The sequence below is a fragment of the Atractosteus spatula genome, chromosome 11, assembly GCF_055471065.1.
Source record: "Atractosteus spatula isolate fAtrSpa1 chromosome 11, fAtrSpa1.hap1, whole genome shotgun sequence".
In the NCBI taxonomy this organism is placed as follows: domain Eukaryota; kingdom Metazoa; phylum Chordata; class Actinopteri; order Semionotiformes; family Lepisosteidae; genus Atractosteus; species Atractosteus spatula.
Genome location: NC_142716.1, coordinates 35,849,300 through 35,877,176, shown reverse-complemented (window position 1 = coordinate 35,877,176; position 27,877 = coordinate 35,849,300). Strand labels below are relative to the sequence as shown.

The 27,877-nt window shown below is 40.8% G+C and overlaps 1 protein-coding gene across 5 annotated transcripts in view; it reads left to right on the top strand.

Moving 5' to 3' along the window:
• Positions 1-27,877, top strand: part of LOC148823946 (uncharacterized) — a 78,737-nt gene that overhangs the window by 26,741 nt on the left and 24,119 nt on the right. For 4 of the 5 annotated variants that reach the window (XM_088927895.1, XM_088927893.1, XM_088927897.1 and 1 more), the window contains 20 exons: positions 204-388; positions 929-1,137; positions 1,443-1,670; positions 3,973-4,079; positions 5,300-5,500; positions 6,719-6,839; positions 7,745-7,940; positions 9,030-9,177; positions 10,210-10,387; positions 12,146-12,320; positions 12,769-12,898; positions 14,023-14,142; positions 16,294-16,444; positions 18,006-18,118; positions 19,116-19,269; positions 19,693-19,941; positions 20,420-20,614; positions 23,466-23,644; positions 24,229-24,415; positions 25,278-25,420. In XM_088927895.1, coding sequence (XP_088784021.1) covers positions 204-388; positions 929-1,137; positions 1,443-1,670; positions 3,973-4,079; positions 5,300-5,500; positions 6,719-6,839; positions 7,745-7,940; positions 9,030-9,177; positions 10,210-10,387; positions 12,146-12,320; positions 12,769-12,898; positions 14,023-14,142; positions 16,294-16,444; positions 18,006-18,118; positions 19,116-19,269; positions 19,693-19,941; positions 20,420-20,614; positions 23,466-23,644; positions 24,229-24,415; positions 25,278-25,420 — 3,369 coding nt within the window. The remainder of the gene's footprint in view (positions 1-203; positions 389-928; positions 1,138-1,442; positions 1,671-3,972; positions 4,080-5,299; positions 5,501-6,718; positions 6,840-7,744; positions 7,941-9,029; positions 9,178-10,209; positions 10,388-12,145; positions 12,321-12,768; positions 12,899-14,022; positions 14,143-16,293; positions 16,445-18,005; positions 18,119-19,115; positions 19,270-19,692; positions 19,942-20,419; positions 20,615-23,465; positions 23,645-24,228; positions 24,416-25,277; positions 25,421-27,877) is intronic. The other variant, XM_088927894.1, reaches the window with a different exon arrangement.

Here is a 27,877-nt window from a genome sequence, read left to right as displayed (position 1 = left end):
CTGTGTCCCAGATAGCAAACATATATGCACCATCAGAAAGCTACTTACCCTGATGAGGTTGGCTATACAGTAGGTCACACAACAGGAGAGTACATGACCCCAAGGCTAGAATAGGACCAAAGTCCCATGATGATAGAGACAGCAGCATGGTCTGTCTTGCTGTCCTGCTGACCCCTTTTCTTTTTTCACAATCAATGTTATAGCTTCCTGCCATCGAATCCGCCTTAAGAAATCACTACAAAGTGAGAGACAGTCGGGAGCTGGGGTATGGGTCCTTGTCTACTCTCGTCGTTCTTGTTCAGCGCCAGAAGCAGCAGAGCAATGGGATTCACGCCAGCCAGGCCAGCCCTGTGCGTTACGAAGCGCCGCTGTTTTCCAGGGAAGCAAGGTTAGATCTCTTTTGCTGATTCTCCATGACCAAAATTTGGAAGCGTTCATAAATGGGAGATAGAAGAAACACCTGCTTGTATTATGGGGGCATTTATTGAAGTAAAAATAAACTTTAGTGGATTACTATCATAGTTTAATTTAACATGCTCAAAAAGAATAAAAACATAGATTTTTAGCTTAAATCATTGTGAAAAATAGTGGCGAGCCAGGTTTCTTCAGAAGGCTCCACAACTGAAACACTGTCTCTTTTCTTTTCAGCATGGAATAAACCTTTACTTGTTCCTTTGAGCTTACACAAACTGACACAGCTACCTAATTAGATAAGAGATACAATTACAAGCTGTAACTATGAAACCTGGCTCGTCACTATTTTGCACAGTGATTTAAGCTGAAAAACTATGTTTTTATTCTTCACACCTGAAGAAAGCTCCACGGCCAAAACGTTTTGTCTCTTGTCTTTTCAGCATGAATTTAACCTTTACTTGTTCGCTAATCCAATGGTAACTACAATGTGTTTTCAACTGTGTTGCTTTTAAAGGAGCTCCTGGACTGAGGCAAATGAGTCGGTAGGCCTGTTGGGGCCACAGAGGATAGGAAACGCCCTGGCCTGTCTCCTGAGTGCTCCCCTGCTGGAGGACCTGTCAGAGTGGTCGCAGTGGGAGCTGGTGTTCGAACCCGAGCATGGAAACCTTAAGGATTTCATAGAGAAGAACGCTGGAAAGAAAATCACCCAGTTGGCAGGAGAAAGTATGTCTACCAACATTACAATAAGGGCTGCTCAATAGGGCATCAGCTGTTGAACAGTACGGTATCAGTGTAAATAATCTATTTTTGGTAGTTGCTGGCTGGCAAAAGAATGGGGAAGACTACAGCTGGAGTTGTGATGCAGACTAGAAATTTATTTGGAGCAATGGAATGGAAATGATTAGTTATCTACGGGCTCTCAAATAAACATGTAATACATCTTGTGTATGTGCTTCTACTACTTTTCATTTTTGAGTAGTTTGGTTTTGAGCTGTTTTCTTTTTTCTCTCTCTTTCAAATGGGCACAGCTGTTGTAGGTGACCTGGTGGCCCTAGAGGTGAAGCCAGGAATCTTGCTTAGAGTCACAAATTTCACCAGCGCTCAGCTGTTTGCAGAGGCAGCAACGGCACTGGATCCCATTGACACTGCTGGACATTTGGTGTCCATAGTGCTGGCTGATGGGATTGCTAATGCACCTATAGCTCTGTTGGCCAATCACATGGAAAGCTCCCTGGCTGCTGCGATGGTCCAAGAAGGTAGGTATAGCAGTGTCTTTGTAGCACAAAGCAGATCTGTGCTACAGCCCTGATTCTGTGTGAAGAAAGCAGGTAAAATTGATACGTTTCTATTTTACTACAGAATTATAATAAGGACTGTGTGGCAAGTGCAGCACAGCTCAATCTATAAAGAAATGGATAAGTGATTCAGTTGTGAGTCTGCACCCCTCACAGACCACAATATGGCTTAGCTAATTTTGATCCATGAGCAGCTAATTAAACTTTCAAGTCTCATCTGCTTTGATGCAGAGTGCCTCTGGGATGCATCTATGCCTTAGCAAAATCCTTATCAATTACGGTGAAGCTTCTGTTACAGATTTAATTCCCTTTAAATATAACAGAAAAATGTTGCCTATGAAATGAGGATATTTGGCCCATTTAGCTCTTTTGGTTTTTTGTACCTACTTGATTCAAGGATTTCATTTACTTCATCCTTGAATGAAATCAGGGTATCAATTTCAACAATATTAACAACATTTGCTTAGAAGCGTGTTCCATACTCCAACAATCCTTTGTGTAAAACAAACAACTTGCCTCCTGTTCTGTTTCAAATGTAGTTTTGCTTCCACAGTAGTATCCTCTAGTTTAAGTCTTACTGTGGAGTTTGAAAAATTAAATTGAGTTGACTTAAAATTTCGGACAAAGGATAGGATGGTATTCAGCCCTTCTTGCCTATTTGGTACAGAGTAGCCTATTGATCCAAGAATCTCAAACAACCGTTTCGTGAAAGAAGAGAGGGTTCTCGGTTTTACATACACATCACTATAGCTTCCACTTGTATACTCTGATTTGTGTTTCTCTTTTGAAGAATTGCACTGCTAGTCCTAACTGTTTTCCAATATTCATTGCTTCCACATATTGTCTAATGAAAACGACTATGATACATAAACACTTAAGTGTTTTCCAGTGTATTTTATTATAGTTATTATATTTCTAATTTGTTTCAACTACCTGCTTGTCCTGTAACTGAATTTGTGCTAGCGATTCTAATGAAAGAAAAAAAACAACAACAGTTGTGTTAGTGGACAACTAGTAATGTCAACACAATCCCAACATTACTCCTTATAAGTGGTCTATTTTTTATTGATTAATCAGTTCACAATCCAAAACCAGTACCATGAATGCCTGCCATCTGTAATATTGTGTGACACAGTACTATTTTTAATTGTAAATGAAGCCAAGTGGGCACTGAGTGGTTAATGAACACTGTACAGTGACAATTGGTAATTTTGTTGCTAGTTGAACTCTAGCATGTCAGTTAAGCAACACCTACAGTATCTTTTCTAAATCTACATTGACTATCCCCATGAATTCTGCTTCCATACAGATGACATTTGAGAATAGTTTAAAGTATCATCTCTGTAATCTTACAAGTAATAGGTGCAAGACTTCTTGGTCTATAATTTCTTGGCAAGACTTTATTGCCATTTTCTATGGATGGGGGCTACATTAGCAATTTTCCAGTCAATGAGTATAAACCATGTCTGAAAGAGTTTTTGTAGTGGTACAGTACTGTATATGAATAGCTTCTCTTGTTTCCTTAAGTACACTGTTGAAATACCATCAGTCCCTGGAGATGTGTTTCTCTTAAACACTTCTAGTAACTGCAACACTTTTGCATGTTTTTAAGATAATATTATTAAATACAGGGTATTGTTTTTCCTCTGCCTGAGGCATGTTGTCAGTTTCTTCCTTGGAAAGTACCCAAGTGGAATTTTCATTTAAAACATTAGCCTTTTCCCTTTCATTGTCTATTTTTTTCATTATTATTATTTATACTTCACCCTGTAATGGCCTTCTTCCTGTTGTAATACTGAAAAACACAATTGTAGTCTCCATAGCAATATTTTCTTTTTTAATTGTTATATTAATATCCTTATTTACCTCAGCTTGCTTTTCTCAGTGCACCTTTTCTTTCGCTAGATGCTGTTCTTTTTAAATCATTTTTATAAAGTGTTTTTTTATTTTTCTTAATTAGCCCATCTGAGACACTGCTTTCTAGTCTTTGATTTAATTTCTAAGATTAATCTGTTCTGCTCTTCAAGCAGAATATCCACTTGAGTCCATTCTACTGCTCTTAAACTCTGTCTCATTCCTCCATAGTCTGCTTTCCTAAAATTGTAAACCTTTGTTTTGAACTCTACCTGTACAGATTTGAAATATACTTCAGAGCATAACGTATAATGACACAGTATTGTACTGTATGCAGTCAATATTTTTTTATTAAGAAGTCCAGGTGAGGCTATTGAGATTGAACTAATGAAATGTTTGTTTTGGTCAGATTTTTCACAGCCTGAAGAAGCACTTTCACTGAACACAACTGCCAAGTTTGTCCTTGACTGTCTCATTCGAATACCAACAAAAATGTGCAAATCCCTAATAAAGCAGGTAGGGTTCTATTTTTATTTTCACAATAATATTCCAGCATCTGCTGGAGTATGTTGAGAGTGATAAGGAGTTAATTTCAATTTTCCCTTTCAACTTTGTGGTAAGAAGTGAGTGTAGATGCCACTCAGCTTTTCCACTCTTTGGCAGAAGTATAAAGGTTTCGAGTTTGGCTTCTCTGTGGATCTGTCAGCTCTGAACCCTGATTCTGGAGTGCTGTGTGGATCACTGTTTAAAAGCTTGCTTCTCACCTCGGTGTCGCTGAGACCAAGTCTGCAGCCTTAAGATATTAGATGGCAAGTTCTAAAAGTTACTTCAAAGCTTTTCATTCATAAAACCCAGGAGATGAAGATGTCTTGGCGCAATGTTTCTCTTCCATTTCAGTCCGTTGAAGAGGGAAAACAACTCAACTGTGTGTCGGAGCAGCTGGCAACGCAAATTCTGAATTATTTATTACATATCTTTTTTTTTGGAATCAATAAAATGATTCCAGTTGGAAAGTGGTATTTCAAAAAGACCTTAGCTCTTTGTGTCTCTTCTTCTGTTAGAAATGTTTTTTTAAAACTTGCAGGTACCAAAAACAAGAAAACAACATTAAAAAGCATTTAGTCATGTTAGCCGAATTGAGTATGGCAAAATAAGTGGCTCTGAATTTCCTCTTAGGGAAGTAGAAAGCAGCCTTTCATTGTGGAGCTGTAATGTCATGGCATCTGGAATGAAAAGTGTCATTGATTTGACAGTGAATTCTGAGCTCAGTGTGTTATAAATTATGCCTGGGCTCAGCAGATAACAGTCACTGAAAATAAATTGTATCGTTATTCATTTGAAACATTTATTTACCTATTCCTTTAGTTTATATGTATTGCTTAATAAATTACATTCATGAACGGTCGATCCCAGAGACAGTAGCAGGTACTAAGGGTAATTTAAAATGTCTGCAACAATGTCTGTAACGAAAGCTGCAACTCCACAGCTATCATTATTGCTGCTCACTAGGATGAGTAATCATTGTTACATAGGCTAAAAAAAAAAACTTTCAATACCTTTGTGTTGTACAGTATATGACCTTAGGAAAAATAATGTATAAAATGTGTATTGCACTGCTTTATTAAGACTAACTACAAGGCTGCATTTAAACCATCTTATTCTGCAGTGGTTCCAGTCAGAGAGTACATGATTAACAGACCCCTCGACAGTAACACACATTTGTCTTCTTGTTTCAGGTCTTCCTTGAGCCGTTCTCCAAGGTGCTGGGCCAGGCCAAGTCCAAGGCGGTTCTTTTACAGACGGCCCAATCGGACCGCCGCTACAAGAACAGGCTGCACCAGATGGGCCTGCTGCTGGGTCTGACGGAGTGGGTGAAAGACTTTCAGACCAAGCTGAGCTCACCTCAGCTGCCTGTGGTACCGTCCAAGATCTCAAAGGTTTGGGCTGCATTTCTTCACTGCATACTTTAAGGGCACATTCTTCCCCTGAAGAAGCTGTGCTGCTGTACATCTAAATGATATTTTCAATTTTATAATTTTTACATCATAGTCCACTTGATTTGCCATGGTTTATTACAATTTATATCATGTTGCTGTATTGCATTTGGGATATTGTCAAGTATTGCAATAAGCTGTTCTGAAGGGTATTTTGGGAGCCCATTACAAATGGCAAAATGTTCTTATAATCATAGATGATGAGAATAGTACAGTATATTGACCCAAAAGATCTTCATTTTTTAAAAGCATTTTTTTCAGGTACTTTCAGATCATGGGTGAGCTCTGTAATCCAGAATGTTAAAAAGACCACAAATGAGAAGGGGTGCAACCTGGGGTTCATTCTAAATGTAGGGAGACAGACTTCTGTCGTATGTGACATTTCGGAATAACTGAATAGCTGAGTGGAGATAACCACTAAAAAACTTTTCGTTCAAATCTTTGTATAGGTTCAAATGCATATGCAGTCACTTCTAGAGAGTGTACTAGGGGCTGTACTTGGATTACAGTATAAAACCTTCCTGAAAAATGATTGAATTCAGAGTACAGGAGGACTCTGCACTTTGTGTGTCTCCTTGGGTTTTCTCCAGGAAATGGCATTTTTTTTATAACAAATTAAATCTTGTTTGAAAACTGCGCTGAACTGCACTGTATTGTCATGTATCCCCTGCAGTACTGGGAACTAACAATCTGTATGTACTATATTAAGTCCCCTGGAACAGGACGGTTTTAAAGTAGCCAATTAAACTTGACTTTAATGTCCTTGCCTGGTGGGGGTTACTGCCGCACTAGAAAAAAACCCACTGGAACACTGGATTCCACAGGGAAAAGTCATGGAAAGGAATGAGGTCCTAGCCTGCATAGTGTTATTAGCTGACTATGACTGAGGTTATGTATCCTAGGGCAGCAGCACAGCAGAAATCCCTGTAAGATTTTCAGCTTTACGTGTAGAAGTTGTTGGTCTTCCAATCAATGCTACAGGGCATGTTATTGCTGATGGCTCCATGGTGCATATGGCCTTCATCCCCACCTTGCTGCTGTGAGAGTGGTAGTGGTAAACCAAGCCAGACAGGCCGCTATTCAATCTTAACGGTTTGTGCACGGGGTGTATAACTGTGACTGTGAGTGATTGGTGACTGATCCTCGCGTATCTCTTCCCAGGCTAGATCTGCTGACTCTATGTCCCAGAGTAGCAGGTCACTGGTGGCTGACTTCAGTGATGAGGAACCCGAGCTGGAGTCTGATTCAGAGCCTGAAGACAAGTCCTCATCGCAGATCTCTGGTAAAGAGAATTTCTTTCAAAAGGCTGATGCTGACATTTGTACCAGAAAAGCTGCAGTCAGTTTTGTTTAATTATAATGATGTTTTAGGCCCAGGCCCAGAAAATTCTTTGTGCACACAGACTCCTTCTTTTCATTGCTGTGTATGCTCTGAATATGAATTATTTTTATTAGTTATTTATTTAAGTAGCTAATTAATTAAAGGATAAATAGTTGCCCTATCCAGGACAAATTACAGTATATACCAAGTTTACATTATGTGGAATGCATTTACAGATATATATGCATTGTATATGTGCTAAATGTGTACATATATACAGTATGTACACATATAAATCTACATTTTGTTTTCCGTATTCTTGATTTTTCGGGTTCAAGAGACAAAATATTCAGGTTGAGGTAATTTTCTCTAGCTCCCCGTATGCACATGTTGTGAGCATTCTCCCACTCTAGTATAGACCTAAATCAAAACCTGCTTTCTATCCACCATTCATTACCATTCATCAAGACACCATTGGAAGCTAAGTGGAATTGCATTTAGAACTGAGAGTGGGAGGATCTCTACACAAAGGGCGGTGGGAATGTGGAACAAGCTCCCAGCTATGTTGTTGAAGCTGATACTCTGACCTGTTGAAGATACTTTGACTTCTTTCAAGAAACAACTGGATGAGATCCTGGGATCAATTCGCCTCCAACTACCAAAAGTGCTAGATGGCCCAAAAACCTTCTCTTGTTTGTAATCTTTCTTATGTTCTTTGCCAGACAGGCAAAGAGCCATCATGAAGTGCCCGGACACAAAGCAGAATGTTTTATAACTTTACCTAGTTACCTAGTCTTACAGCAGTTTTGTAATGGAATGTTGCCATTGCTTTTAATGTTAAGGCTGGTGTTGTGCTGTTTCTTGCAGATGACGAGGAGCAGAATTATGAACTTACCTCAGAACAAAACAGCCAGGTCTGCAGCGCCTCTGAGAGCCAGGGCCTGAGTTCCGGGGCTGTGAACGCAGACCCGGCGGAGATGGACGGACAGGGATCCGAAGACTTGGGGAAAAGCCTGGCTGAGGAAAGAGTGAACCAGTGCAAAGCTATCATCGACGATATTAGGTCTGGAGATAACTGTTACATTGGAATTCTGAGCTGAACGAAAAGAGCAATAACAGCTGATTACAGTGACATGAACAGCTATAGAGCTCACATCAGCTGGAGCCACGCCTGTCCTTCTTTCTCATAGAGGATGTGATTCACTCAGCAGTTGTGTGTGGGTTAACTTAGCAGCAACTGGCTGTTGGTAGACGTGTTAGTCCGTAGGATGAGATGACTTCTGGATTGCGGTGGTGGCCACTGGGAACGAGGGTGGGGAAAAATTTATGCACTCTTAATTTGTGCGTTGTTAGTTTAATGCACCTCAGGAATATATGCCACTTCTTAATTGAGGACAAATCAGTTCTCACTTCAACATGCTTGGGAGTAGTGAGAAACAGGCAGCTTGCTGGGATGTTCAGAAATAATTTTTCTTCTGTGTCAAATTGAGGCATCAGCTTTTCAGGCAAAAGAACCGTAAATCTGAACCCCTTTGAATGCAAACTTGAGTGCAAAACGTCAATGACGTAATATGTAGCATGCTTACATAATGCTGTGATTTAATATTCCACTGGCACAGTGGAGCAGTGGTTAGGACTGTTGCCTCACAGCACTGAGGCCTTGGGTACAATTCCTGGGCTGTGGAGTTTTTATGCTGTATGTTATCCCTGTGCTCACATGGATTTCCTCAGGGTGCCCTGGTTTCCTCCCACAGTCCAAAGACATACTTAATTGGCTTCTAGGAAAATGAGCCCTGGTGTGTGTGACTGTGTCTGTTTGTACCCTGCGATGACTGGCATTCTGTTCAGGATATACCGTACTGTATCCTACCTTGCACCTGTTGCTTGCTGGGATAGACGGTGGATCTCCAATGACCCTGTATTGGATAAAGCAGTTAGAAAATGGATGGATGTAAGTCATCAATATGTCCCACCAGTTAATTTCAGGCTTTTTCTTGTAATATGTCATCAAAGCACCTGCTGTTTTAAGAGCCTGTGTGATAATCTTGCTATTAATCTATATCATTTGTAGCATTTGCTGTATAATATTTATGTTTAATTTTGTTTTGACTTTAACAGTCTTGCCTCTTTCTATCTCAATTTGCATATTTAGAAAAACTGAATTTGGCATCGGGGTGGACTTGAACGAAGAGGGCAGGAACCTGATGAAGGTCCATCAGGAGCGGCTTGGCCGAAGCCTGGACAGACTGTCCACTGAGCTGTACAGCAAGGACACGCACTTCGTGCTGGAGCTAATCCAGGTCAGAGCAGCCTCGTCGCTGTTCGGGGGCAGTTGAGTCTTGAAGCTGGTGGGCCACGTCTCCAGCACTGCTCCTGGAGAGCTACAGGGTTTTCTGTCTTTTATTTCATCCCAGCTCTCTCAGATGTAATTGAACCAGCTGCCATTTTGCTATTCAGAAAGTCTTTAACAGTTAATTGCGGATGCTATGAACCACGAAGCACTTGGGGCTCTCCAGGGTCACTGACTTCCTCCTTGACTACTCAGAAGACCTCAATTTGGGCTTGAAGTATCCTCGGCTCTCTGCCAGGAGTGAACCCCAAGGTTTTTCTATTGCCTGTGAGCTTGCAGGGATGTTACTGTGGGGCATCGTCGTTCTCCTCTATGTCTCTGGAGTGTCCTGAAGTGTAAAATGTGTTCTCTGGCAGGTGAAAGGCATGACCTTCCTCAATTCCAGCTATTCTAGTTCTGTGGCTGCAGTGGGTGTTCTAGAAATTGAACGTTGGAACTTCCCAACTTAAAGAGGGAAATGATCTTCTGTTAGGAATGACTTTATTTACAATGTGAACTGCCTGCACCAAGAAGTCTTTTAATTTTTTTATGTAAGTTTTCAGAACAGTCCTTCAGAGAGTCCAAGTACCGTTGAGTTATTCAGAAATACTCTTCATTAGACAACTGGGCTGTTGAAATACTGGCTGAGCATATTTTGATCAATTGCTTTTAAAAACATTTCCTAAAGCATATAGTGTATGGTAGAAAAGGTATTACTCTTCTTCTGTGAGCTGTTCAGAAAGCACAGCTGCTTGTGGCAGATTTATGGTAATGATGATTATTATTATTGTTGTTATTAGTAATAATTGTAGTCATGTGTACTAATTTGGATGATAACTTTATTCTAAGTAGCGTACAGTACAACAGTTACATATACTGTTATACACAAAAAGGGGTCCATGTAAAGAGTTCTGTAGATTAAATTGCTTAAAGAATACAGTAGAGAAGGCAGCAGTTCTGAAGCAGAAGCCCAGTTCTCTAAATGTCCAGTGTGTGCTTACAGAATGCCGATGACAACAGCTACCCTGCTGATGGGGGCCTGCAGCCAGCTCTGACATTCATGGTGGAGAAGGACTGCATCTCCATCCTTAACAACGAGTGCGGCTTCGAGGAGAGGAACATTCGTGCCGTCTGTGATGTGGGAAGAAGCACAAAAGGGAAACACAAATACGGCTACATAGGTACAAAACCAAACGAGCGCGGCTTCACTCTGATAATTAGTTTTTAGCAGATTTTTGTTTCCGCTGTGTTCACTAGTAAAAAATGGTTGTTTTTACACTACTGGAAGGATCAGTTTGCATAATGTGACAGGCATATCTTAGCAGGTGGCTCATGAAGCCTGAGCACATGGACAGATCGTGATGGACAGCAGAAATACTGTACTGTTTATTTACAACACAAAAACATACTCTGAAGTAGCCCAACACCAGCTATCACTGCGAGTCCCACACTAGTCTAAATTAACCCCATGTGAGAATGTGGCTCTCTCCAATTAACTAATAAACCCAAACAGTGCACCACATGTGAGCCTGTAAACAAGCAATACAGGACTAAATGACCTCTGGTGGAAGGTCAGCTGAAACCACTGTCTTCATTGCTGCTGGCCTGGCCCTTTTCATAACAGCTTTTAGTAACAATTCCTGTTGCTTTTACCATGTACTGTATAGACCCTTGTCACTTTTAAATGGGAAGACAGTATTGACCCATAATCTACAAACAGCAGTCCTGACATTCAACACCATTGAGTCCAATTTCAAAAAACCTTCCATCCATCCATTTTCTAACTGCTTTAGTCAATTCAGGGGAGCCGTAGTTCTTAGCAAGCAGCAAGACACACTGGATGCCAGTGTATTATAGGACAGACAGAAACACAGACTTGGGGAGAACATACAAACTCCACATAAATATCACCTCAGGTCCAGAACTGAACCCAGGGCCCCAGTGCTGCAAGACAGCAATACTATCTATTGCTCCACCGTGGCAAATAGCCTTCTTATTTAAATCTTGAACTCAGACTTCATGGTTATATTCCCCAGTGTTAGGTTGTCTTTCAAAGTATACACAGATTCTGCATTGGGAAGAATGATATTCACTTCAGAGGCCTGTAGTAATGTAGTTGGGAATGCTGTAGCCAATTGTATAATACTGACACGGAAATGGGCTGGAGACAGTCAAGATAGCGGTTTTATCTGTGTTTGTATTACTGAGGCAAGTAAATTGGTTCCCTGAAAATAAATATTTAAATCACAGGCCTTTGTGCTTTTTTACCTGTGCTATAACTCAGGTTGTCAAATTGAGGAAAGGATTCAATTATGCACAGTCTGAGTGGCACTAGTGCTGTCGAGTGGCTGCCTTGTAATTTGTTCCATTTTCTCTCTTTTACGGGCTGTGTCATTTTCACTGCACATCTCTCCCAGCAGTATAATAAAAAGACGTGCTCTGTCCCATTAGATAATTCCAAGCCAATTCATTCCTCTTTCGGGGAGTGGGGATATTACTTTATAAAAGGGAGAATTATGGTCAATTAAAAAAAAAACTATCCTCTTTTGAAGCCTCCCATGCACAAATATCTGGCTAGTGCTTTTGCTGTACAAAATTTCAAAATCTACCCATGGTGATGATGTGCTTCAAAATCGTTTTGGAAAATCTCATTCTCTTGTTTATTTTAATACAGTCCTCTGCTTCAGCTCTCCAGTAAAATGCGTTTCCTTTTCTCTGAATGTTCTCAAAGTACTGTGCCAAAGGATTCTTTCTTCACCTGTTTGATAGACCAATTTGTGTCAAATCCAAAGCCTTCCTTGACCCCACTGCTTCTTAGATCTGAGTTTGACCTCAAATGATGAAACTAATCGAATGGAGAATAATGGTAGAGTAACAGCAGTAGTCTCCCAGGAGAATGGTATTCTCTTGTTTGTAACCTTTTCCATGTCTCCTCATAGGCCAGAAGGGCATTGGCTTCAAGTCCGTTTTCAAAGTGACTGACTGTCCAGAGATTCACTCCAATGGTTTCCACATCTGCTTTGACAAGAACAGTGGGCCGATGGGCTACATACTGCCACACTGGCTCGAAACAGAGAGACCCCTACCTGTGGCAGAGGAACTGAAATTAAACAGGTACATTTTTCAAACAATACGTCCGGTGCTTCTTCTAATATTCAAAACCTGTTTCAACATGCCAGACCTCATGGTCGTCATTCTGCTTTGGTCTGAACAGCCTTTCTTGAGCTTCCATTTGTGGATGGGGGAAAGGGAAGGGTGGTTAAGCTGTTTTATTTTTTTTGCCTTCTTGTGAAATATTGCTCCACTTAAAAAGCTGTGCAGCCCTACAAGTTTCTCATTTATTAAACTACAGTTGGGTTTTGAATACATGAGTTTTGATGGAGGTCTGGATTAAACTAAAACTGATGTAGATCAACATCCCAGGACTTGTTGTTTTTGTTTCAAAAGGCAAAAAAGCAAAAGGCAAAGCTTTCTTGAAGTTCACTGTGGTATGCAGTTTGCATATTCTATATAATATACCGGTGAACTGTTTTGTCTCATATCTGCTGGTTCTCTTTCCAAGCAGTTGGACCACGAAGATAATCTTGCCTCTCCGGTGTGAGAGCTACCAGACGCGGAACCTCTTCCACGACGTTCACCCATCGCTGCTGCTGTTCCTCCACAGGCTGCGTTCGATCACCATCGTCAACCAGGTCAGCGGGTCTCTGAGATTCCAGCCCCTGCTTGCTGACTGAGAAGCATATCATGTCACTAGTGGCTGACTAGAGAGTATACTGCAATAAAATGAACCAGGGCGGTGCCGTGGCTCTGTGGCTCAGGATCTGTGCCTGTGGCTGGAAGGTTGCCGGTTCGGATCCCGCGGCCAGCGGAGGAATCCTACTCCGTTGGGGCCCTGAGCAAGGCCCTTAACCCCAGCTGAGTATAAATGGCTGACCCTGCTCTCTGACCCCAAGCTTCTCTCCCTGTCTGTGTGTCTCATGGAGAGCAAGTTGGGGTATGTGAAAAGACAAATTCCTAATACAAGAAATTGTATATGGCCATTAAAGTGACCTTATCTATGCAAACTCATGCAGATAGCGCCCTGTGTCCGGAATGAAACCCAGGAACTAATCACTGCAAGGCAGCATTGCTAACTATTGTGTCAACGTGCTAGCCGAATAATGCATCCTTTGTGTTTTATTAACTTCATCGATAACAAATGCACTCACTCACTTAAGCGTGGACTGCAACATTGGGAGTATCACAATGCCGCCTGGGAATGGCATTCAGAGAGCAGATTCGAGAAATGGAACTCGATTTTGTGCTCAGAGCTACAGCACAATGGAAGCCATTTCAAGAATCAACCGCATTGTAGTGCAACCTTGGTGCTCTGGGAATATTTGGTTGCAATTGTTTTTGACCCATTATAGCTAACCATGCTGGAGGAGACTGCCCTGGGGGATGGGGAGGCACTTATTGTACTGGCTTTTGCTGTGGTGATTTGCTGGTGGAGGTCTACAACTGTCCTGTTGTACTCTGAGTCCACTTTCTGCTATAGAAATAAGGGCTTATTTTGGCCCTGTGAGCTTAAGGCTCCTGAAAGACTTGAACATTTTTTAAATAAACAAACTGTTCCCATTTTCATTCAAGAATTAGCATTTGTTAATTAGCTTAGCAGTAGATTCACACAAAGGGAATTGCCAGACTGTGCCTCTCTGTGTGTAGTGTGGAATCATTGTCGCTCTGAGCTCCTCCACAGCAGCTGACAGCCTTAATTGTAGAAAAGAGCTTCTCACCTCTCACTAATTTGTTTTTTTTTATTCTCTCTCTCTCTCAGAGTGAGAACCGTGTCATATCAATGACTAGGAGAGATCTGGCCGGCAACGTCCTAGAGGTGCAGCACACAGATGGCACGGAGCGGTGGCTGGTCCTGAAACGCGCTCTGTGCGCCAAGAAGGCAAGTGAGATTCATTGAGGTTTCCTGTGTGACACTCTGTCAATGGCTGCCTCCTTACAGATCTCAAGTTAACCAAGTTTGGCTGTAGACTTTGGTTTTGATTTCTGAAAGTGCTGCATAACAGGAAAAATCTTCCGAAGCCCCGAGATTCATAATTATATTTCAATACAACCCTGTAATCTCGTGGACATCCATTTGCCATGCTGTGTTTATATTCCTCCATGTTCTAACCACTTGATCCAACTCAGGGTCGCCTGGGAGCCAGAGCCTAACCCAGCAAGCAACGGGTGCAAGGCAGAGTACACCCTGGATGGGACACCAGTGCATTGCAGGACAAACAAACACAGATAGGCACACGTTCACACCAGGGCCAGTTTTCCCAGAAGCCAATTAAACTACCAGCATGTCGTCAGACTGTGAGAGAAAATCAGAGCACCTAGAGAAAATCCACACAAACACAGGGAGGACATACAATCTCCATGTACTGTAGAAATCACTACAGGTCCTGAATTGAACCAGGGCCCCAGCGCTGTGAGGCAGTACTTCTAAATAGTTTGTAGGTGGAGAGACTGGTGGTGGGACGATGAGGTCCCAGATGGAAGTCTGGAGAGTGCTCTGATCAGCATCAGAAATGTTGATTAAATCTTTCACTGTTAATGAAACTTTTCATTACTCGCGGAGAGAAACGTCCTTCTAGTATCTAACAGAAAGTCTGGAGCTACAGAGCAGAGAACTCCAGTCCTGAGCCTGGTGGGCCAGTAGGTCTGCAGGTATATTATTCATCTGGACCCATAAGGACCTAAACCATCTCATTATTGGCTTAATTGGACCCGTTCAGTACAGTAGCTTCTCCCACCTCTTCATGTGATCTTGCTTGAAAGGCACCTAGAAAATCTGCCAACACATCAACCAAACAACTGCAGGATTAAGGACTCCTGGTACAGAGGGTAAAAAATTACTCAAAATAGATTAATACAGTGCACAGTATTTTTATATGGCAATATGTATTGACCTACCTCCAACCATCCCACACTAATCTCGGCATGCAAGTTTCTAAAGAAGAGAGTGAACATTGTATTTAAAACAGCTAAGCTCACATTTTTGGACATTTTTCCAGGCTTCTGTACTGCATTTTTTTTTCTGGGTTATATAATCATTGTACAGCTTTCACTCTTCAGAACAAAGCCACTTTTCGCTCTCGTCTCATTTAAACTTAATGACAGAGGCCTTATTAACAGGGTGTAGTGAATTAATTTTCAGAACTCCGAGTGTCTCTGTGCAAACACAGGGAGCAAGGCAAAGAATTACTAAAGTAATAAACTAAACAAAGCTGCTGGCTGCTAGATAAGATATTGTTGCTGGCAACACTGGATCCAGTTGAAAAACCCTCTTTTTTCTCCTGTATCCAGACTTTAATTTCAGGGGAGACAGAAGACCCCTTTCCAATTAGCATTTGTTCTCACACTGCAGACATAACAGGACCAGTCTGCGTTAAGAAAAAATGTAGGCAACTGTGTACAATACTAATGAAGCTGGGTGACATGAGTAAAGGCAGTTGAGTGTTTGGAGAATGTTGTTTTCTGGACACAACATTTTTATGTAGGATAGAGGCTCATTTAAATTCCAGTGTGTTGAGAATCAGGTCAAGCACTGACTGCTGCAACCATGTCTGTTTGTTACTGTGTGACTTGGATTTTATCTTTAATTTACAGTACATGGTGTTCTGTCCCTAAAAATGACAGCCTTAGCTGAATAAATAGCATAAGGAAGTCTGACATATCTGCATACTGTAGCTTTTCTAGTTCTGTGTTTGCTTATTGCCAGTCTGGCTTGTAGCCAAATTTAAAATCACTACTTATAAAAAAATTAGTTCAGTATTTGTTTTTGGAATACAGGGTATTAACAATATTAATGAGAGGTGCAGATGTGCTTCACAGCCACACCCACCTGCACAGCCATCTGTCATGTGACATCCTGTGAGCTGCGCAGACATGCCAGACAGGAGAGTAAGATCTGATTGGAGGAGAGGAGCGACACTCGCTGATGTCACCTCAAGCCCGCATGAAACTAGAAAGCCGAGAGGAGGCTATCCAACTAATTGCACTCAGACCTGATTCCGGCAGAATTCATTTTTATTTTGTGCTTCTGCAGATCAAGGACAACGTGGAGTCCACTGAAATAGCGCTGGCCTTTAAACTCAGCAATGGGGATGACTGTCAAGGCCTGACCATGCAGCCAGAGAAGCAGCCTGTCTTTGCCTTTCTGCCTTTGAGAAGCTTTGGGTTTCGCTTCATCATTCAAGGTACATGTTCTTTTCTGTCTTTTGGGTGCAGCTATCGATCAATCTGTACCCTTTACTGCATTTTTCTACAGAGCTTGAATGACACAGCAGTTGACAATATTACGCTCCTCCCGGATGCGGGTTTGTGGTGTACAAATTACGATGCATTATAGACAATCTCTGCAGCCTCAAGAGTAGGGATCCTGCTGTCCTGGGCCTTTTGTTAGGGTTATCCAAAAGACATTCCACAGGGTAAATTGAGAACATGGGTCTCTTCATCTGATCCCAGGACTGGAACCCAGATAATGGGATGTTAAAGGTTGCCAGGTGTATTTCTAGTAGGTAAGCTCAATTTTGGAGCTGAGAATTCCTTGGTCTGTGATCTTGGGCCTAGCATTCCAGGTTTTAAGCTGTCAGAGAATTAGCTCAATGGCAGGACCCAGTGCAGTGATTCCAGTAGTGGGAATATGAAAATGGGGGAAACTCTTGTTACAGTAACTGGGCAGAACACCGCAGACTGAGATAAATGAAAAGATGTAACACGCTCTGAACATTTGCAACCCAATTAGAGTATAAACTAAGAAAAACAGAGTAAAGAAATAGGCCTTCAGCCTTAAATTAAAGCCTGTTGAAGTGTAACTTTGAGAGGTCATCCCAAGGCTGATAAAAGTTATTTCAGAGATTCTTTGAATTGCTAGGCAACCACCATCTTCAGACCACAATGCTCTGCTTGGACTTTGTTGTTGGTACTTCACATAAATATAGAGGAGCTAGACTTTATGAAAGCATACCGTAGAATCCATATTGCCAGATAGCCGGATGCTCTATATTATTTGTACAGTAATAGATTTCATTCTGTTTTTGACTGCACAAGATTTATTAACTAACATAATAAGCCATTTTTGTTTACTAAGGAATTTTGATTAGTTCAGTATTCATATTTATTGTTCATGTATGCTATAGAGATTACTGTATGCAGTTTTTAGTCCTCCATATAACTGCTTCATAATATATTGAAACACAACAATGTGTTGTTAAATTCTATTTGTTGTAACATCCATCTATCCATTCTCTGATGCAGGGGTACTGGCAAGTAACCAGCAAGCAATGGGTGCAAGGCAGGATGCACCCTGGATTGGATAACAGTCCATTGCAGGGCACACTTAGACACAAACACACACATCAATGCGAATTTTCCCCAAATCCAAAAAATTGACCAGGGCTGGGAAGCCATGCAAGCAAGTGGAGAGCATACAAACTACACATACATACTGTACTGTAGCATCGCAGGAACTTAGCCCAGGGTCTCAGGACTGCGAGGCAGTAATGCTAACTGAGCGCCACCGTGGCAACTGTACACTTAGCAATTTATGGTGCCAAATTATGGAAATACATCAGAAAAGTACCTAATCTCAACTATCTTATGTCCAGTAATGAGCACTTGGAATTAAGTTGAGACTTCTATGTGTATTTTAATGCAAATTAGGTCTCGCTTTTGGCCTGTGACCGTAAATTTGGGTACCAATGATGCTCATATAGCGGGAGCTGAGTGTGTAGTATCTGATTGTTGTCTTTTCCGCAGGGGACTTTGACATTCCATCCTCCAGAGAAGACGTGGATCGTGACAGCCCGTGGAATCAGTGGCTCCGTTCAGAAATCCCTCAGCTCTTCCTTCACGCCATGGACATCTTCACGGTAAGAGTTGGAGCTGTGTCGAAGGAGATGTGGTGGCTGCCTTGGATTCTAAAGTCAAAGCAGATTCGGTAGTTCTAATTCCTCTACAAATGTGATTAGTGGACGCGCTGCATTCTTAAATTGCTCTAAAAACTGATTATTCTTTTTCAGAGTAATCATGTATAAGATATTAGAATAGTGCAAATAATTTGTTGATACATTCCAAAGACAGGTGTTATTTTTTCAATTGTTTTCGTCCAGGAACTGAGTTCCTTAAATTGGACTTGCTGCATGCAAACTGTTCCTGTATCCATTCCTGTTTGAATGTACCTATTCATTGCTTATGCCTGTGTAATGAGTTTCATTCCCAAGGATTCCAAAGTGTTTCACATGTAGGAGGGACCCTCTTCATCCACTTCTGAAGTACAGCACCCACCTGGATGACACATAGCAGCCATCATGCCCCACTAGATTAGCTTTTGAAATGAGAAATAACTTTGCCAAATGAATTAAGGGTGGATTTTCTAAGTCCACAGTATAATGTATCCTAAGATGAATTCTGGAACATTTCTCTGCTGCTGTTTTGGGTATTTTTATTGAAAGCGTACCTGCAGTGCATGTGGTGCACTGTAGTGCATCAAAGCCTTTGATAAGCATTCAGTCATAACACTCCTGAGAGAAAACTAAAGATGTAAAAGTGTTGGGTATGAAAGAAAGCAGACTGCGGTGATTTCTATGCACACTGTGATCCTTAAAAACATAGTTTAGACAAACCTTTCACAAGACACTTCAAGGTTAAAATACGTTCACAGATGAAATCAAAGTTCAAGCTCTTTTTTTTATTTCAAACAAAATTAAAGTTTAAAAGCTAAAGTTTATCTGTCAATCCAAGTCTCTCTCTTATCCAGGTATTTCCTTAGTGAGACAATCAGCTGCAGATTTATTGAGAGTATCTCCAAGAATTGTTAAGGACTTTCCCAGTTTTTATAGACGTTATTCTCTTTCTTTTTTTTTGTAGGAACATCCAGAATTCAGTGGCCTGCAAGGTCTCTGTCAGTTCCTGCAGTTTATCCCCCTTCCAGATGAAATTCTGGACTTCTTCAATCCTGTGGCTGGAAAGATCATCCAGCTCCTCAAAGGAAAAGCTTGTCTGCCCACAAAGGAGGATAAAGGTCCGTCTTTTCATCTGTCTTGAGACAGAGACATCTCTCTATCGTAAATAGTAGAGCTATTTTTTCCTCTTCCTGTAAATTTGGGCAACCTGAGAACAGTCCTTCACAAGGTAATGGTAGAACATACAGTAATAAAATGCATGTCACAGTGACTGTAGGACTTTTAAATTGCAATTACGAACCTGCTAATACGATGGGCATCAATGGTTGTGTGTTTTGAAGGCCTTTTATGATCTTAAAGAATGATAACCATTAAAATGAAAAGGAAAGGCACTGGTCCTGTAGCAACAAGGAAGGTTGATTTTTGTTGCTAGCCTCCAACTCCGAAGGACATTGTATTTTAATGAAGCTGAGCTCCATTGAGGCCAAGATGAAATCTGTAGTGACTGCCCGTCATTTCCAGTAACGCACTGTGTCTTCCAGAGGGCAATGTGGAGTTCAAGCTGCCCTCCCAGATTGCCGTGTCCCAGGATGTGCTGATCCAGGAGGTGATTAGTCCAGAGCTGCTGCAGCGGCACCTGAACCTGTCCTACCTGCACCCCGCCTTGCAGTCCTCCCTTCCCCCCTCCCTGATCACCGCCCTGGGGGTGCACTGCCTTAGGGGCTCCGACATCACCGCCATCACCAGTGCCATGGCTCAGGAGCTCCTCCGGGAGCACAGCGCACACAGCGGTAAATCAGAAAGTCACCAAACCACCGGCAACGTGGACGGCTGGAGTCCCAGTAACGGGAATGAGTCATGTTCTTACTTTGTGCTTGTTTTATTGTTGGCGGCTGCCGTATGATTTTGGAATCACGTATGCTGAACCAAAGAGCATTTTTGGAACGTTTTCTTCCATTAGGCAAATTTTTCAAGATTTTCACTGTATATTCTGCCTTTTAGCAATTTGTATTCAGCCTGTCTTTTCCTTTGTCATGGTTTTGTGTGTTGTGAATGTCTCACTCTCTATAGTTCACTCCAGTTTTCCAGTGCTTCACCACAGTAATCTGTAAGGCATGAAATCATAAATCATTTTCCTGACAAGAGTCTGGTATGGGAGCTGCAATGGTGTGCATGGTTTGCCAGCAGATTTGATTAGAAAGTACTGGTGTGTGCCATAAGGATCTGTCACGTATTTTGTTGTGTGACATCTGGGGCCCTGCCTTTCAGGTGAGTCCCTGAAAAAGGTGGCCAAACTGCTGGTGTGTAACTTCCGTACCCTGGAGCAGGAGTACCAGGAGGCTGACGCCATGTTACAGGCCCTCCGAAAGATTCCCATCATCCCCCTGGCTGATGGCCGCATGGTGGCTCTGGATGGAGTGGGCGTCTTCTTCCCCCTCAGCAACCCTCACAGTGTCCAGACAGGTATCTGTGCCCTCTGGGCTCTGCTTATCCATTGCGCTTTCTGCTTACTAACACAGAATGATTTTTGTGCCTTGAACCCTGAACATGACAAGACATACATTTGTTTGGCAAAAAGAAGAAAGGAAAGCCAGAATGTTTGCTGCTTTTTATTTTTTATTCGATATTATTTATTTTTTGATTTTACAGTCACCCAGTGTGGAACTGCAACCTTTTTCTTTTGTTGCCTTGCGTTTTGGTTTACACCATTGCCATGCGCCTAGATGTCCCCCCAGGCCTGTGAGGATCGCTGTTTCCTTTTTCGAATAGTCTTTGATAACTGTGCGTTATGGAGGTTAAATTCTTTGATTTACACAGAGAAGTACCTGTTTCTTATTTGAACAGGTTCAAGCCCTTTGTGCGACTCGGTTAGTTCTTTCAAAGCAGTGCCTTTGTCAGTCTTTCTTTAGCGACAGCTCTAGGTGTAGTTAACAATGTGTCCAGATTGCTTTTTTTGACAAAGCCTTAGGATAACCAGGCCTTTCAAGCAGCAGGAATTTAGCATTTGAATGCAGCACTTCAATCAGCGCTTGACGAGGAAATCAATGGCCTGAATTAAAGAGAAATCTCAGTGCTAGATTGCTGCCGATGTCAATTAATATGCAATTACATGTCTCTGCTTGGTTCTGTGGATAGCCCTTTTCTCTCCCCAGTGTGGTGATTAAATCCTTTATTTGCATGGAGCACTTACTGTACCCTAAAAATGTTTTCATTTTTGTGCAGTAAGATGAAAAGTTCTAAGATGTTTACTTACACTGGATACTGTTTATAAACCTTTTTGGCACATTTAGACACGTGTATCCTGAGCCAGCTGTCTCCTGTGGGGCAGGAGTGTTGTGTCCTGCTATCATGGACACAAGCATAGCGCCCCCTGGTGTGTACTTTGCCCAAGAACATGCGCTCAGTAGTCCCATTTGTGTGTGCACAGTTTTCATGAGCAGACTGACTCATTTTACAAGCTCCCTGTGTTTGTTAATTTCTTTTTTTACAAGTATACCTTCAGCTCTTCCAAATATATATTTAGGCAATGCAAAAAATAAATATTTTTTATTGAAGTACTGTATAAATGTATTTAGTCCGTATTAGCATGGTTGATATGCCTTCCCCTCCCCCAAAATAAAACCTATTTAATGATTTTGAGACATGTAAGTTTTTAAAATGAATTACTTTCTTCCATACACATATGTAATACATGCAGTCCAAAGGCTTTTATTCATTTTTTTAGATTTTCCCCTTGTATGTCCATCCATAAGTCATTTTCCCTCTCGAGTACAAATGAGTTGCCAGAATCACAGAGCCAGAGAATTTAAAGAAGTTACTTAGTTACACCAGCACTTTAAAGGCACTGAGCACTGAGAGGTCAAGTATAAGTGCTAGGGAAAATTAAAAATTTATTTTACATTCCTCTGTTGTGATCTATAGCATAGCCTAGACTCCTGCATTATTAACCAGAACAAGACTATTGATGCTGCTGTTCAGTCCAGAGAAGGGCCTGCACTTTCTTCCAGTCTCTTAAACCCATTTTCTGTCCACAGACTACAGACTAGGGCTGGGCGATATGGCCAAAAACATTATCACGATAAAAATTTTCATATCAGTCGATATCGATAATTATCACGATAAATCATTATAAGATCATTATTTCTTTCAAGTTTGAAGGCAGATTTTTTCTCCTGAGTGAAAGTTGAAGAAACCAGACAGTTAATTGGTAAATTAAACAACTCTTTATTTTAAGAACACAACAATCACTTGACAAACAACAGAGACATTCAACAAATCTGTTAGCTGCCCGATCTGCAACACGCACGCACACTCGCGCAGTATTTTGTGCGCATGCGCATATCATGCGCAAAGCATGAACATTTATATCGAACATTTATCGAACTTTTGTTAAAATTATATCGAGGAAAATTATATCGCGATAATTATCGTTATCGAATTATCGCCCAGTTCTACTACAGACATACTGTATATGAATCTGTATGAGCAAAAACAACTTTCCCGATATTAGTAATATAGTACTGACATGAACAGGACATGATTCAATGACGTATATTATATCAATTCATGTAAGTTACTGTTCTGGAAATACAGAAGGATGCTTTTATCAATTAAAATACTGTACTTAAGAGCTTAAACATCAGAAACAGCTGCAAAGCTGATAAATAAAATAATGTGTTGTTTTTATTCAAGAGGATACAAAATTCATTTATTTCAATTTTTTTGTTTGTGGAGTGAAATGTTACTGAGGTTTATGAAGTCTTTGTCAGGCTTACAGATAATTGAATGACAGCAGTCTCAAAAGCTGTACAAGATGCCACAAAGCTTAATCTCTTTGCTGTTGTCAAAATAAGATTCCTTGAAGCAAAAGAAATCCAGTTGAAAAGTGGCATATCAAGACAGAGAACCTCAGCTGAAGAAACAGTGCATCCAGAGATCTTCCTAACCAAAAAAATATCATTTTTTATGTGATGTATTGTTAGGATTTCCTCTAAGTTCCTAAGCTTTTTACTGCATTGTGTACAAAAATATCCTTTACCATTGTTTTTAAGTATGGTATAGCTGTTTACAGTACATGAAGTAAAATGCACCTTACAGGAAACAGTGCTTTAAATAATGTTTGAAGTGTCTGGACATTTTCAAGATTTGCAGTCAAACAGATTTGTAATGATAGAATTAGGGTGGCTTTGAAGACTGTCTGAAGTGAATATGAGTGTATAAATGTTAGAGCATGGTCTTTTTTAATAAAAAGCTCTCTCATCGATGGGTTCATCTAGTTTTGGGTCAGATTTTCCTGTTTCTGTGTACCATTCAGGCCAGGAAGCCATTTATAAGGATCTTAGTACAGTGAACCCCAGGCTGCTGGAGTGCCTTGATCCCCTGGGTAACTCTCAAGTAAGAGAGCTGCTGAAGAGACTGGAAGTGCATGAGCTGGAGCCAGAGAAAGTCCTCCAGGAGCACATTTATCCCATTCTGAAGAGCGGCACATGGAAGGTAACTATTCCCACTTTGCCCAGGACCCAGATTAGTAAATTAGCTGTGACCTGAAGTGAAAGAAAAACAGTGATGAATAAAGGGTCCAGGCTACAAGTCATGTGGAAGAGAGTCCTGTGAGACTGAAATATATTGAGGGTTTTTTAAATTAACCAAAGCCAAGTTTGAGAACATAAAAAATCCCACAAATAGGATCTTAAATCTTTCTAGGTACCCAATATGATGCAACTAAAGTTTATATTTGCTTGACAATGTAATTCTAAGACCTTTAATAAGTGTTTCTTTAACCATAAATCCCCTAATATCAGAGTGCAACCAGGTAGTATTTTACAAAAGCATGCTCTCTAACCAACAGAAACCTAAAAAGCCTGGGCCATCTGATTATCATGGTGCAAGAAAAAAATTATCATTGATTACTGGCTGAAAGATTTGGTTGCAATGAATGTGACTACATAGCAAAATTCTACAATAGGACAGAATTGCAGCCTGCGTTTGGTGTGTAAGAAGTACAGTAGACTGTCAAGACCTGTGCAGTTTAAAGTATTCATTATATATACAGTATTGTTTTATTCGTCTCTGCTTAGGTCAAGCCTGAAGACATTGTTATCAGCTACCTTGTGTTCATCAAGCAGCATTCGTGCGGTCGAGACTATGTGAAATTGGATGCAGCAATCCCAGTTTTCACAAACAAGGGTTTTGTGTGTCCCAGAGAAACCAAGGTGCAGTTTTCAAAGGATTATGGAAACATTGACCTGCCATCAAAGCTTCCAGGTAACAAAGTGGATTACCTCTATTTTGTCTTTATACAACCACTTTTAAATATGTCTGCATCTTTTATCTTGTAACAATCTGCCAAGTTAGATAAAAAGAAATTCCCTGCTGGATTTTAAACTTAGTCTTTAAAATAGCCTTTTCTCACTGATGGATATTAACAAAATCTCCGGTTATTTATCTGAACGTTTCTCGTCCGCAGGCTAAATCTGTATTAGTCTCGATTAAGACTGCTGAATGGAGCATCTCACTGGACAAAAAAAAATTCTTTGGACTTGTGAACTGAAATTTCGGAAGCTCTGCGCTGTTATTATAAATGCTTTCAGTGCAAAGAGACCAGTTTTAAAGGTCCTGCCTGTGAATTCTGCCTTAACAATAGAAGGCTGTTTTGGCCAGTGTTTTTTTAAACACTCCCACCATTTTAATTCTTTAAAGCAAAGTATCTGGAGTCGAAAATGCTGTGAGGGTAAAACTCTTTGGAAGCATTGTCTGTGGTAGAATAGTGGCAATCCGGCACATCCACGTGATGCATTATGTGCTGCTGACAGCCCTGAAGGATAAGTACTAGAATTTCGATCCAGTGCTGTGAAAATCATAGATGATAAGAATGACCTTGCTGATGTTTACTCTGTTAGCACATCTTTTCAAGTGTGTTCAGAAACTCTTGTTAACATTGTTTTTAACCTTTATATCCCATGTGAGTGTCCAGGTTGCTCACTGCAGCTCGTGACATCCAGGGCTCGCTGGAAACATATTATTTTATGTTGCAGAAAGATTTGGAGAAGGAAAGTTGGGAGATTCGCTTCATTGCCGACTTGGCAATTAGATGTTTAAGTGTGGATCGTGTTCTTTGGTGTTTCAGGGGTGGACTGGGTGTTGCTGCACAGCTGCTATTTGAAAGCAGACCTGGATCCCAGTGGCTGGAGAGAGTTCTTCAGTGCTTTAGGCGTTCAGGATTTGTTCATCTTCAAAAAGACAAAGCGTTCCCTGACGCTGAACGAACTGGTAAGACACCCAGGACTTTATCCCCACTTTGATGTGTTGACTTCTTGTACACTGGGAAGATGATGTTAGTGGAGGCCCAGTCGTCCATTTAAAATAGAATAACTGCATAGAAGCAGTTACTCCTGGCAATGGTTCTGGAACCACAGTGCATCTCCTTGAAACACAGGGAAAGGAGAAAGCTATCTATCTAGCACAGACGACACAAAGCAAACCCAGGTGAAAGTGCAGGCTCCACACAGAGGGAGTCTGTGAATCCAGGACTAAAGAGGTGTGAGGCAATAATGTTAACTGCCACACCACCCTGCCACCCTACACCTGCATAATGGACACTTCATTTCTTTACATAGTCACGTTTCTGCATTTGTCCTATTTTTCCAAAGGTATCTGCATTTTCATGTCTGTCAATCAGTCTTCATTTTATACCTTAGTTGTGTATGTGTACATGTTATATGTTTATGTATGATAGATTTAAAAAATTTGGAATATCAAACAATAAAAAAATATAAGTGACAGTGTTCAAAATGTGTATACCCCAGAGAACTGCAATTTCTATATGCAGAGGTATGGAAAGTATAAAAATAGTTAAGACACAGAGCCCATGTGTGTCTGTTAGCACATTTAGAAGAAGACCAATGCAAAAAATTAAATCTGCTCTTAAAGAAAAGCTGTCAACGTGAGAAATCAAGGTCACTGTGCCTTATATAACTGCAGCGCTCTCTGTACTTGACTGAGTTGTTTAATTAAACATGCAAGTGCTTTCTTTTCCAGGAAGAGATTGTTCTTAAATCTTAGATTGAAATCACTGTTCCATATAGAGAGACAGTGCTTCCTCGTAGAGAGAGAAGTATTACAGAACACCAGGCAGTGGAAGGAGAGTCTAAAAGAGGAGCTTGTGAACTTGTTGGTGTCTGGCAATCAGTTTTAATGACTGCTCTGGGGCTGCCTCCAACCGTGCCCACAAGTGTATCCTGTCTGCAAGTCGAGATTCACATCAGGGATTCTTAGCAATTGTTCCCCAAAAAACTGAGACTGCTACTTAAAGGCTATGGAAGCCACAAGACAAAACGGTGAATAGGTTCTACGCTTACAGTGGGGAAATGCGAAGGAATATGAATCACTTTTCATACTCAGTTTATTTCAGCCATCTTTCTTTTTTGAGCCTAAGTTTTCTTACTCTTATTTTGTGATTATTTTCCCCTTATTTAATTTAGAACTGATAGCGTAAAGGGAATCATTTTGGTTGATCCTTTGTAATAGCAAAAAACAGTATTTTCAGGTGTTACAGTTCCAAATAAGTGCTTTCTTGCACTTTGGTTGCCTTTTTTTCCAATAGTTTCGAACCATGCATTGTCTTGCTTGGTCCAAATTATGATAAAATGTGTTTATTGTACTGTAAAAACATGTCATTATTCCCACATAAAAATTAATACACTGCCTTTATTCCTGCAACTTATAAGTTTGTTTAATCATGGTGCATTATAAATACTCTTGAAGATTCTCTATCATAGCACTGCATGTGGTAAAAATTACATGCCTTCCGATGTACCGGAACATTTTGATAATTCCCATGAAATGCATGCTGCCTCTGCAAATAGATTTCCATAGGAATTGTATTTCTACATAAGCTTTTCTATATTGACAGCTGTGCATTAGAAAGTTAAGTATTTCCCTCTTTCCAATCATATTAGCTTCAGTACTTATTGCTTTTAATCCCACTAAGAGCAATTCGGGGCACCAAACTCCAGTGACACCTGTTCTGTTTGCTATAGGGAAATTAGCATCAAGAAATCCAAACCAAATTAGTGAACAGAGAAGACCTCCCCAGATTAGACTGTCCTCTGTGGTAAAGCTCAGTGTGACTAGACAGTATTGCTACTTGTTTTCAGACTAGCAAACAAAAGAGGTTAGTTCAGGTGATATCTGTTACATTGTTTTTTACATTTTTGTTATTCCCGAGAGCTTCATTATCCTTATTTAAAACCAGTGTGAGTCTGCGCAGGGCTGTTCTAACAGAACAGCTTCTCAGAATGAGCTTCCTGGTGCAAGTGTTGTCATGCGGGCCCAATCCTAAGGCTGCCCCCCTTGTCACAGCTAAATCAGGAGCACGATAGATCTGTGACTGATTAGGGTGACTCTGAAGGCAGCTGGAGCCAAAAGCAGCTTTGATAGCTCTCCCCCATGCAAGAGAACTGATTATCCTCCAGGTTGTTTATAGCCAAGTTTTATTTAATCTTGAGTCTGCCAATGGACTAATGATTTATTTGATTTCAGGACATCTGTATTAACCCTTATGCTAACAACGTGGAGAGAAAGACTGAGCTATTCAAAGCTCATTGACAACAAAGTTTTTTTGGCAGAATTGGAAGAGTTTCAGTAATACTAATTTCACACATTCGGACTTACCCCTTATACTGAGTACATCCTGATTTCCTCAACACGACGCTGTCATTTCACTCT